Below are 12460 nucleotides of genomic sequence, written 5' to 3'. Positions count from 1 at the left end.
AATGTTTCATTTGGGCAATCGATGCAGAATAATGATAGGACAGTGTGCTGTGGAAAACGTGTATAAATTCATGAAAATCCTGGCTGGGAAGCCCTACATTCTCCTCAGCCCATGTGGATAAAAAAAGAGCTGGGGTCTGTTCAAATCCAAACAGGCAAACAAAACCATCATTCTTTATTATGCAAAGACACTTTTGCTACTTTTTCAAGTGTCCTGTTCACAAAGTATCAGCTCCAGTCAGTATATAAAACTATGCAATAAAATATCGAGGACTGCGTTTTAATTTGGGCTAGGGCAAATTTTGAACCATTAATTTATTTTTCAATTTCCTTCATTAAAGATAATATTAAACAGAGAATACAAGTTGCGTTTGGAGAATCCTTTGAAGTTCATCTTTTTAAAGATTGGATTATTCTTTCCCATTTGGGACATACCATTTTGACTAAGGTTGTCTGGCGAGTTTAATCAAGTTAGCTGTTGATAAAAGGCATTTAACTTGTTACAATTTCTCTAAAAGGTTAATAGCAGTCAAATATGAAAGATGATTGTTAGGGAAATGGTCGTTGTATAAAATTACATTGTACATCCTCACATCACAGTGTAAAATAAACTTTCTTGTTAGAGATTTTCTCAGTAATGCATGATATGTATTTAATTCTTCAAACATCTCACACACAGTGTTCACTAAGTGCAGTCAAAGTTTGACCTATGAATATATGCTTTACGTTAAGTTTTGAGTGAGCTTAATATCCTTTTTTAACAGTTCCCTTTACATATATTCTGATTGGCTTGAATACTATATGTGCTTCCTTTCCTGTTTAGTTTTAGTGCTCATTGAAGGTTTTCCTGGGGTTTTTGGTATTGGTAGTCCCTGAATAAACTGAAATCTATTTGTGAGACAACTTCTTATCTGATAGTGAAAAGCTCTTCTGTTGTTTTCAAAGCTTGAATGTAAGGAAATGCCATATGAAAGCCTCAGCTTTGAGTATTTTGTAAAGTGCCAAAGTGAATAGAATGCCATCCAATGGCAGATTGAAGAAAAAGTCCAAGATTTTAAAATTATGTAGTCACTTTTGGTTTTGTGAACTTTGAAAATTTTTTATTTCATTGAATTAATTAAAGTAATCTTGTTTTTAAGGTTTGGTTTGTTTTTAATATTTTTATGATAATCATTTTTAAACATCAATAATAAGTATAATTAATTAATACAAAAAATAGTATATATTATATCTTCTGCCACCTTAATCAGTCGTACGTATACAAGTCAACATTGAAATTACATAAGCAAGTCCAGAACTTTACAAAAAAACTTCAGAGACCAAAACCTCTCGCCATCTGAGATTGTGCGTGAAGTTTTTGACCTTCTGGGCTTGTATAGAGCTTGTAAGAAAATTTTGAGTGAGGAGTTATATCTAGTGGACTCCTTGAAGGTACTCGGGCACAGCTTTTGAAAACATTGATTATTTTATTTTATTTTATTTTATTTTATTTTATTTTATTTTATTTTATTTTATTTTATTTTATTTTATTTTATCCAACTGAAGCCACTGTAGAATATTTGATTCTTGACTGGCTTTGCTCTTCGTCTGCGTTATTATTGTTCTTAACAATATTGGCTACAGAGAAAGTGATATGCTAATTGCTTGCTCTGTTCATCTGTACACTCTCCATCCTAATTTTGATATTTATATTACTGTAACACTGTTGCTCTTCCCCCTTGCCCAAAATAGAGGAAAAAAAATGTAGTAGTCACTAGGAATTTGTATTAAAACAAATTAATTCAAACTGATATTTGAGTCTTTTGCTGGCACTGTGTTGCAGGAAATCCGAGCGATCAGCTTGGCCAGTTGTCTGAAAGGCAATCTTGTGCTCTGTCGGAGCAAAATCGAGAAGAGGAGGCTGTGAGGCTAATGGTGCGTCGTGAAAAGTTGTTAGAACACCTCGTACGGGCTTTGGGCCTGGAAGCTTTTACAAGTCGACTCGCTGCAGACAGATTGAAAGTAGAAATGGTTTCAGTGGTTGCAGAGTTTGTCTTTTGACTTAGAATTAGCTGAAAATATGTATAGTGGTATTCCACAAGAAAAATAATTTCAAAAAGAGGTGCTTTTTCCTCCCCTTCATTTTAACCGTGAACGGATTTTCCCTCTCTGACATTCTTCCACATTGGTTTCAGTCAGAGCATGTGCAACATAGAAGCAAAATTTATTTCCCCATCTCTGAGTTTATTTGCCCAGTCTAGCATTTTTTGTTGTTTACGTGTGTCGAGTGGGAAAAGGAGTGAGCTGGGAAGAGGGGAGAGGCAGATTTAGGAACTGAGCTTTTGAAGTTTTTCTTCTGCAGATTTCACAGGATTTCACCGTCACCCAGGCAGGGTCAGCCATCAGCGTAGCCATTTGCGTGGTACATGGTAGGGATTTTGCGGGGTGCAGACAACATGAGAGTGTTTCGTTGCCATTTTGTTAATCTGTTTTATGAATCTGAATTAATCCACTATAAAATCACAAGGATGCACAAGGAAGACAAAATATTTTAAAATTGAAGGTAAACAGCATGACTCCTCTGAAATAGAGGAGTGACTACATTTTCTTTCCTTTTACAGCTGTGTCTTTCTTGCTGTGAACCAGGAGGCAAAAGGTTTATGAGAAAGTCCAGTAGAAGCCATTTAGAAAGCTTCAGCCCTTTAATCAAATCTGTTTTTTTCCTCCTATAGGAAGTGGAAGCAATTTGCTTCTGTCACGACTTTGTTCTTCTAGACTTAAGTCCTGTTGAATTGATGTCCAAAAGTGTCTGCTGCCGTAGACTGGAGTTGGGTGCTCTGTTCTCGGCCTGATTTGGAAGTTGTTGATCCTCCTACTTTTATATACATAGCCGCTAATCTTGGTTCACAAGCTTGGGAAGCTTCGGAAATCTCGGCAGGCTGTTTGTGTTCAGCGCACGACGGCTCCTTAATGCCACCGAGAATTGCAGACACCTTTAATCTCTTCCCAGTCTGTTCCTTTAGAGCAACTCCACCTGTGTAACGATGAGAATGGGAACAAATCCTGTTGGTCTCAGAGGCGGCGGGTCTGTCTGAAGCAAAACTCCTTTTTTTAGAGTCAGGGATAAGAGTATACAAGGACAACAGTCTGAAAAACACCGCTATTTGCATCTGCTGCCCTTACTGCCTGCGTGCTGCTTGCTTTGATTGACAGCCAAAATTGAGCACTAGGACTTCTCTGGCATTTGCTTTCTCTTCCAGCCTTGCTGCTGGATGCCATTAGTTACATCCAGAAATCCATATGTTGGGGTTTTTTTTGAGCATTACACAATCACAACACTTATAATCCAAGCCCTTTACCCTGTGTTGACATTTTTTGCCTTGGCTGTCAGACAGTCGTCAGGGCTGGGCCCTGCAGGTTACCTCATGTGGGCATCCACAAATAACCCGGCAGCTCAGCAGGGCCCAGACTCGGTTGCGTGTGGCGAAAAGTGGCTGTTAAAGAAAAAAATGACCATTGCTGTCACCCGGAGTGAAAAGACTTCGGATTTTGTGTGACAGAAATAAGAGCAAGTCTGAAGATACGCGAACTGTCAATTTCATCATTAAACGTTGAGAAATTTATATTGCTATGGGCAGGTAGATGGAATTTCACGCTGACGTTACTGTGAATTAGAAAGCTGCAGGGAAGCTAATCGAACATTAATAAAATAGTCACTTGGAGGGACTATCAGTTAGTTGGAGCACTTGTGAGTGTAAAGAACAAAAACTTGCAGCAGGTCAGTACTCATCCGTACTCAAATTGGCCTTATTTCTTGGGCAAAGGCTACCTGACTGACTTTGTACGTAGAGGTGTGCACATGAGCGCCACGGGCTGTACCTCCTGGCAGCATTACTGCCTTTTATACCTTAAGTGGCTCTTGCACATTAACCAGATTTTTCGCCAGTGTACCCCTTTTGTACCAAAATACACAAATAGTTTACATCCTTTTAAATAATATTCTTTTTTTAAAAAAGTTGTTATTTAAATAGCAATCAAAAAACATGCAGTCTTTCCAACCTTTTAAAATATGTAAACGTCAGTTCATTCAGATGTATTTCTGTTCTGTGCTGTTTAGGCACACAAATGAAACAACAGTTTGTCAAGCAAAATATCGTGCTATTGATCCAAATAGTGATTTTTAACTCTGATAAGCTTACAGTCTTTCGTAAATGAGCAAATAATCTGAGGAGCGTAGAGTCCATGCATATTGAAGACAGAGAGCAGCCCGACCTGAAGAGGAGTCTGAATGCTGAATCTGATTAGGCCTCTGGCGGCGGCTGTTTGCAGCCTGCTGCAAACTGCATTTTTCAAAGGTTTGTAACTTGTGCAGAGTTGAGCTGATTTTCACAGATGGGGCCCTGCTAAATTTCAGATCCTTACTTCAAAGCAAGATGGTGCTAGAGCTCTTTGACCAGATGGTCACCATTTTTCTTATTAGGGATAAAGCAGCGTATTGTCTTCCCCGGCCTTTTCAGAAGCAATGGACTGTTTTGGTTGAAACTGTTAAAGCAGAAATTTGGAGTAGAAAACTTCAGTCTGTCTTTTAGAAGTCGACACTTATATAAGCAACTGAAAACATCTTCTAGTAAGAATTGTTGGGCATCTTGCATATTGAGGACGTTCCCCCTCCCTCTCTACTAATAAAGAAGTTTGTAATAAAAATGATTGCCCTTTTCAGAGTGAGAAAAAATAAAGGCAACTTCAAGCATTAATGAATAAAAACAGTTTTGAATTAATAGCTTGATGTCTAACAGTGGCATTTTTATTTTAGAAAGCTATCTTCATGTAACACCATTGGGAAAAAAAAAGATGATGAGCTACCACTTTTTTATTTTTAATAACAGTAGCTTCTTATTCACCCAAGCATAGTCATTCATAACTACTGATTTTTCTGAATAAGCTTTTAAAATCCAAATAATCATCTTTGCAAAAAGAAAGGGCACAAGTGACAAAGCTGTCTTATTCATACTCTTGCTCAGTTGGGAGTTTTCCCACTGAATTAGCTAGCCCTCATAAGGGGAGTCAGTGTCTTTGGGTAGGTCTTACAAGTCTGGGGGGACAGATACATGGCATTTAGGGGAAACGTTGGTTTGTTTGGTCAGGACTGAAAACAGGTCTCTGGTGTCTGTAGGGTGTTCTGTAGTGAGGTCCCCTGCTGCTAAAATACTGACTAATTGGTTATGTGAGGTTTAAGCGACGTGAGGAGCATCTCTAGTGTTGGTGCAGTCAGTAAATAGCTATGATACAGCTTTAGTATAGCTAATACCACCGTTACAGAAAGCTGCAATGTTTTTATTAAATGGAATTTATATGTACCTTCTTTTAAAATAATCTCTAAAGCTGTATCTTTTTTTAAAAAACATGCCTTCATGTTTAAAGGTCGGAAGCATTGTGTGATGCTATGTAAATGCCAATTATTCTTTAAAAAAAACCCCAGCAACAAAAAAACCCTTTGCTTGATTTTTGTTTACAAATTAGTTATTTTTTATAACCAAATTTCAGTTGCAATACTGAGAAGAATCCAAGTTGCTATTCTGCAGTGTTATATTTATATTAATTTCTGTGCATAGTATCATGTGCTTTTCTGGTTTTTCTTTACCAGTTTGAAAAGTACTGCCATGGTTTTCATGACTGTGTATTCCATAGGCGTCTTGGGTACAGGTTTGACCCACAAATAAGAAATTAAGGATAAGGGTACACTTAACGTTAACCCTTGTGACCACTTCCCACCCGTCCGGTGGGTTGTATCAAGTGTCTTCCCTATGTAAAAAAGCGGACACAACTCAAATTCCAAATGCCACCTGCATTTTCAGAATCTACTCACTATTACTGCTGTTGTCACTTCAGATTCAGTAGACCTATAAAGTGTTATTGATTACACATTCATAATCGCTGACTGCTTTGCTTGCAAAGTTGGTTTTCATGCATTTTGTTGAATTTAGAATAAAACCAAGTAGAATGGCCTTGCATGGAACGTGATATCAAAGTTACTGCTTTTCTCATTGTCACTTCATTTTGCAAACTGCAACAATGCTAATATCACCAGCTTAACTTCTTATTAGGACATCTGTGAATGACCTACCAGTCACTCTTACCTAGGCTCTTTTCTGTAAGTAGGGTGGCGTTCTGCAGTGTTTCAACCCTTCAGCTTCTTTCCATACTTTACAAAACATCATTACATACATACATAAACAAAACTATTAGAATGTGTGTTTCAAGAAGAAGACTGAAGTTTAAAAATAAGTCAGTAGGGAAATCACATTTTTAGGTACGCGAGTACAAGCAGGTAATGGGAAGCAGTGCATAGTTATGGGGAAAAAATGTTAAGATTTACAAAAGCAAGTTACACCTTCATTAACTTCCATGATCATTTCATGTGTTTTTTAAGTGGAAAAATAACTAAATGTCAGTCTTTAAACAAAAGCGTTTGCCTCTTCAAATGAGTTAATAATAGAGGCAGTCACTTAAGTTGTACCTTGACACAGGAAAAAGTTTTAGCTTCGTTCTGCTTTCCCACACCTTCCTTTTTGTAGAAATCAAAATTCAGTCATCAAAATTACCTTCAAGCAGATAATCTTAAAACATTTGCCTGCCGTGGCATATATTGTTAAAATAATATTGACCTTCTCTTAGCTCAAAAAGAAAACAAAATTGTTTTTCATATTAGACAGACTTTTGTACTGATTAAACAAAAATAATTGCAAAAATTACGTGGTTATGATACAAAGGAAAATAGAAGTTAGAAATATTCTTGGTGACAAGTTCAATAAGCGGCCTCTTACTCTGTTAAGAAATGGAAGAATACAAATTTGGGAATTTATTTGAAATACTGTAATTGTTTTCTAAAAAACTAAAATATTTGCTTTCATCGAGAACGCTCTTGCCATTTATGCTCACAGTCAAACTAGGAGCAAATTTACAGACGTACTTAGCAGGAGGACCCTTCCAGTCTGCAACATGATCCGTCTTCTGCTCTTTAGTTTAAATTTGAGCCTCTTTTAGAGGTGCCATCAGGTTTTCTTCTCTTGCTTTCTGGTAGTCTGGATCAGTTCCTGCAAGCGTCTTGTGAGACGCCAGATTGCACAGGTGACAGATTGCATGTTCTGTCATCGCTTCCATGCTAGCAGTGGAAAACTTTTCATCCTTTAGCTAAATCTGGTCAGGTTTGCATAATGCTGTGATTGACCTGTAAGCACTGAATAGTGTATTTTTAATTATTCCTTTTTTAAAATTGGATTTTGAAAGAAAAAAATGCTTAATTTTCAAGAACATTTTGGTTCAGTAAGATCTACTGAATTTAGCTGAGGAGAATTGCAAAGGAGATGGTGTTATGTATTTAACCTGGTGCGCTGAATAATAGTCTTACTTAAAAAGCTTAGTTTAATGTAATCAATCATTTAGCAAACTAATTGTGTGTTCTTTAGCTGAAGATGTCAATCAATTAGAGAACCAATTTTTGCTAGTTTACATCCCTAATCAATTTAAGGTTTTTTTCGGAGAAGAGCAATTCAGGTACCCTTAAACCTTAGCCGCATAGTAAATGATACTAAGGGTCGTATTAGCATGTTGTTTCGTGCCTGTGGTTAACTCTAAGGACAGAGAGGGCCCTCCACTGGGACTCCGTCTTTGTCCTTGTTTGTCACCTATTCAGAAAAGAAGGCAAGTTGTGCCTGATCTTTTCTAGATCTTTCATGCTTCTTTCTCTTAACCAGCCGTGCAGGTCAGTCTGTTGAGGGGAAGCCCCACTTCATCTACACCACCACCACCTCCCTTAACAAGTAAACAGGTGAAGAATGGGTTGGGGAGTCTCTTTTCTGTTGAGACCCCACTGTTCTGTTGAGGTGAAGAGACGTGTCCTTCTCCTTTGCTTCCCTGATTGAAGTCAGATGTTTACTCCTGACTATTCCTTTGATATGAAAATATTGGAGGCTCAAAAATTGGATGTGCCTTGATGTGAGCAGTTGGCCAATAGTTGGGGAAAGAGCTATATGAGTGAAATAATACCATACTTAGAAGGCATAGACACACAGATTTCTTTCCCTACACTTATATGTTCCTATACAGGAACGCATGGCAGCAAAGAACAGATTTCCTTGCAAACGTTTTCTAAGTCTGTCTGCCAGTCCAGTTTTCTGCTTCATGGAGAAATGTTTTCAGCTGCTATTTCCATAAGGAGGTAATGCTTCTTCTGTTTAGGCTGAGAATTAAAACCTCAAGGGAATGCTGGCTACCTTTTTAGAGACCCTGACTGCCATGGGTAGCTGGGGGCCATTACGTTTCTTTCATCTTGGTAAGACTCAAAGCCATGTATTTGCTTAGTGTTTCACTGATTTTAAGACGAAAAGTATGCATTTCGATTTTATTTTTAACTACATTATTTGCTATAAACTTAAAATATAGTGCATATTTCTTACCGTTAACTTTATTTTTGTTCTCTATCCAAGTTGGATAATGGAGATGAGCAAGCAGCCCAGATCAGACGTGAACTAGATGGACGACTGCAACTGGCAGATCAAATGGCAAGGGTAAGTGGTTGCTGTCTTGTACCAAAAACATGTAAGGTGTTGAGTGGGACCATACCTAGTGTGTCTTTCCATTTTCTGATTCTAAAATGAAGAAGATCATTTGAAAACATACCAGTTTGGCAGATGTATTTCTTTCCGCTCCGGAGTGTATGTGTCAACAGGGGTAGGGAGAAAGCAAACCTTGCTTTTGGAAAGTCATATGCTCTGTGATCCTACCTCCCCTTCAGCGGCAAGTCCAGTGGTGAAACAAAGGGTATATTATTTGCACATTTAGGGTTATGTGTTTTGGAACTAAAATAAGTCATCTTTTATATACAAAAGTGCATTAAACGGCTAAGGGTGTAACCATAATGTCTTACTACACGTTATATGTGATATACTTTTTAAGTGTATATAATATAGTGTACATTTATAGTTTAAGTCGAAGTTCATAATAGTTACATTAGTATTGCAAGTAACAAAACTATGAGTAAGTCTTGTAGGTCAAATTAGTGGTGATTGAGTAAATTATAAATTCTTTTTGTACATTTTAGAAAGCTAAGCCTATTTTTCTCTCTGTAGCTTGTATTTTATTTCAGTGGACAGAATTATGCACTTCTATATTAAATATCAGTGGACAGAATTATGCACTTCTATATTAAATATCACAGATGGGATTGGTATTTTCCTTGGCCATATCTTATTAAATTTTGGGAAAAGGCTCGTTTTTCACAGAAAGGCAATCTGAAGTCTCTTCAATCTCTGTGAAGCCTGGTCTTGTAATCAAAGTTGTCCAATAATCCTATGTTCCCTCTTGCCTTCTTGTCTGTATCTGCAAGAGTTACAAAATATTGGAAGCATGTATGTTATACTCCGTGTGTGCACAGAAAAATGTATATTGTATTAATATGGTATTACTTGTAGAGTAGTTAAGATTTGCTCTTTTCTTTAAAAGGAAAAAGATATCATTTCTGTCTATGAAGTTCATATATAACAACTCGGAGGTGTAATCTTCCTAAAAAGCAAAATGCTATCCGCAAAAGTTTTAAAATAATTTTAAAGAAAGTGAAAATGATGAGCACTATTTAAACTGTGTAAATCTTGTTCATTCCATCTCTAATGTATATGCATACACTGCACATCCATAGTTTTTTTTAGAGAAAAATTTATTTATGCTTTTTTTTTTTTCCTACCAGAACCATTACTTGAAAATTCTCATGGTTGCCACAGTGCCTACTGCACAGTTTTGAACAGGCTAAGGAGCTCCATGTCTTAACATGGTACATCCAAATCAGAAATCAGAGTTTTCATACAGACAGTTCTTTTAAACTACTTAAAATGCAGAATTTTTTATGGGGGACTTTGTGAGCTAGTCCTAATTCTAGCAGCTGCGCAAATTATTAAGATCATTTAGGCCTAAGCAATCAAATGCTGCAAAATACGAACTTTATTCTCAGAGCTCAAAAACAAGGTAAAAAGCTTTTTGATACTGGATTATGTATTCTAGCCTCTTTGTTGCTAAAGAAAAGGGTTTTCAGTGATTACCTGCCTGTGAGAGAATTATTAAACTGCAGTCTCAAAAGATCAGCACGGCTCAGGATAAATCTCTGCATATAGCTTTTTTGTTGTTGTTGAGGTCTCATTCCTGGTTCCTATGACACATTACTTGCTAATTTTACAAGTTGTTAATTATGAGAAGTTTATTTTAGCAGAAAAGATAATTTAACCTATTTACTGCAGACAAGAACCTTAGAAATACGTTCATCTTTGACAGAGTAAAATCAATGGGGAATTTGTGCATCTGTTTGCCCATACCGTTAGGTATGTATGACCTAATGGGATTTTCTACCTATTGTAACTGGTCCTGTGCTTTACTAAGATAAACGTTTCTGTGATCCTGTGAAGAGACTGCCCAGTGTCTTTTCTCCTTGAGAAATGCATCCTGAAAATCCATTTTAGTACTCTCAGAATCCAGACCAAAAGTCTAGTGTATGCATCAGCATGATCGTAGAACCCCACGGCGGTTTTATGATACTCCTTGTAACAGCTAATGATCAAAATTTTCTGGTTTAGGAGCAAGGTGCCTGCCTTTGCAGACGATACGTAGGGAGCAGTGTTTGTTTCTCATTTATACATAGAACATATATTTTAGCATAATTTACATTTTTGTTTAATCTTGAATGAGATTTTCTTCCAAGCTGTCCTATATTCAATATCAGGGGAAAGACTGTGCAGAAAATTGGCTCTGTATGTGTTCATATATGCATTATGTATGTTTATGTGTTCCCTCTGTTATAAACACAATATTTAAACACTATTATCTAGCTCCTACAGAGGAAAAAGGGGATTTTTAAGTTCTCTCTAACACTTATGTTTAAAATAATCCCATGTGTAATAATTCGGCATTACTTTCAAAATGAATGACCTAGTATTAAAAATAGAAATAAACAATGATAGGAATTTCATGTCATTGTTGTAGTCTAACAGCTTTATGTTAGAAGCATGAATGTGATTGACTTATTTTTGGTAGGATTGGAAATGGATGAAGTAATGAAATTATTAGTGGACAGTTCATTTTGTCAATTTATAAAACGTTTGAAGGTAACGTTAGAGGTATATTGTCAATTGTTCCACTAATACACGCATATTATAAATAACTGTGTACATATTCAACCTGGGTTTATGGTTAAATGATTCTGGGTGGGCAAGAGGTTCCGTTTTTACAAATGCCCCTTATATGGTTTTTTTGACGTGTTCAGATAGGTATTTTGTCTACTATATTTGAGGAATATGATGGAATTCTTAATTCAAATTACATTCCTTCTTGTCAAAATTAACTGTATTTATGGGATGGGATTAGCCTTCCCGTTACTGTTTTGAAGATTTAAAAGTAGATAGAGAATGGAATTAAGACTTTTATTTTTATTAAATATCTCCTAACTGAGAGCAAAGCAGTAAGTTAATATGGTGTATAATGTGGGATGATTCTTTTTCCTTTTTAACTTCTAAAATATATCTTCCAAGGAAAGAAAATTCCCAAAATTCGTAACAAGAGAAATGGAGAACATGTACATAGAAGAGTTGCGGTCTTCAGTGAATTTGCTAATGGCAAATTTGGAAAGTCTTCCAGTGTCTAAAGGTGGGCCGGAATTTAAACTGCAGAAGTTAAAGCGATCACAGAATTCTGCGTTCTTGGACATAGGAGACGAAAATGAGGTTCAGCTGTCGAAGTCTGATGTGGTCCTCTCCTTCACATTAGAGGTAATCACATATTTCACAGGAAACTTGTTAACGGTTTAAATTACTAAAATATCTATGTCGTGATGCTTTTTTTTTGTTATTAGTCCTTCCTTAGTAATTTTAAAATTTTATGTTAAAGAAGTAAGTTATTCTTTGTCGCTTTGGTAATTAGGAGTTAGAGTACAGCTATATGAGGCATTTTCCTCTTGCAGCAGTAGCTGCGTTTGGGCCCACACAGCAATGTAGGCAGTTGAATCTCCCACACAAATGTAACTTCAAATGAATTCCAGTACATTAAATACCTAAGTATACTTTTGAACTTAATAAAGAAATACTGTTGTTACCAGGAACTCATTCATAGAATTTTACAAACAAGTTGTCTTTTCTCACTGAAAGCATTTAGAGAATAAACAACAACAAAAAAAATACTGGTTGTCATAGCAGATTTTTATAAACTTCTGCATTTTCCTCAAGAAACTAGCTCATTTTTACTGAGATTGTGCAGGAAATCTGGTCTATAGGGATGCCCATATAAGAGCTCAACCGACTTCAAAAGGAAACCATAAATTCCATTAGTTACTTAAACATGTCGGATGACAGCATCATAGCTCAGGTCCAATTCCGCAGATGTGCGTATCAGGAAATGCTGATCTCTCTCTCAATAATAACGGAATCAAAACATTTCCAAAGTGTGTC

The 12460-nt window shown here is 36.5% G+C and overlaps 1 protein-coding gene across 8 annotated transcripts in view; it reads left to right on the top strand.

Annotated features, from left to right (window-relative positions):
* The window catches only part of CADPS2 (calcium dependent secretion activator 2), a 320439-nt gene that overhangs the window by 124003 nt on the left and 183976 nt on the right, over positions 1-12460 (top strand). For all 8 annotated transcript variants that reach the window (XM_063323277.1, XM_063323280.1, XM_063323282.1 and 5 more), the window contains exons 4-5: positions 8465-8545; positions 11549-11785. In XM_063323277.1, the coding sequence (XP_063179347.1) occupies positions 8465-8545; positions 11549-11785 (318 nt within the window). The remainder of the gene's footprint in view (positions 1-8464; positions 8546-11548; positions 11786-12460) is intronic.

Source organism: Chroicocephalus ridibundus, chromosome 1 (genome assembly GCF_963924245.1).
Source record: "Chroicocephalus ridibundus chromosome 1, bChrRid1.1, whole genome shotgun sequence".
Classification (NCBI taxonomy): Eukaryota; Metazoa; Chordata; class Aves; order Charadriiformes; family Laridae; genus Chroicocephalus; species Chroicocephalus ridibundus.
Note: the sequence above shows the minus strand (reverse complement) of the source record. Positions and strands in the feature narration are given on the sequence as shown.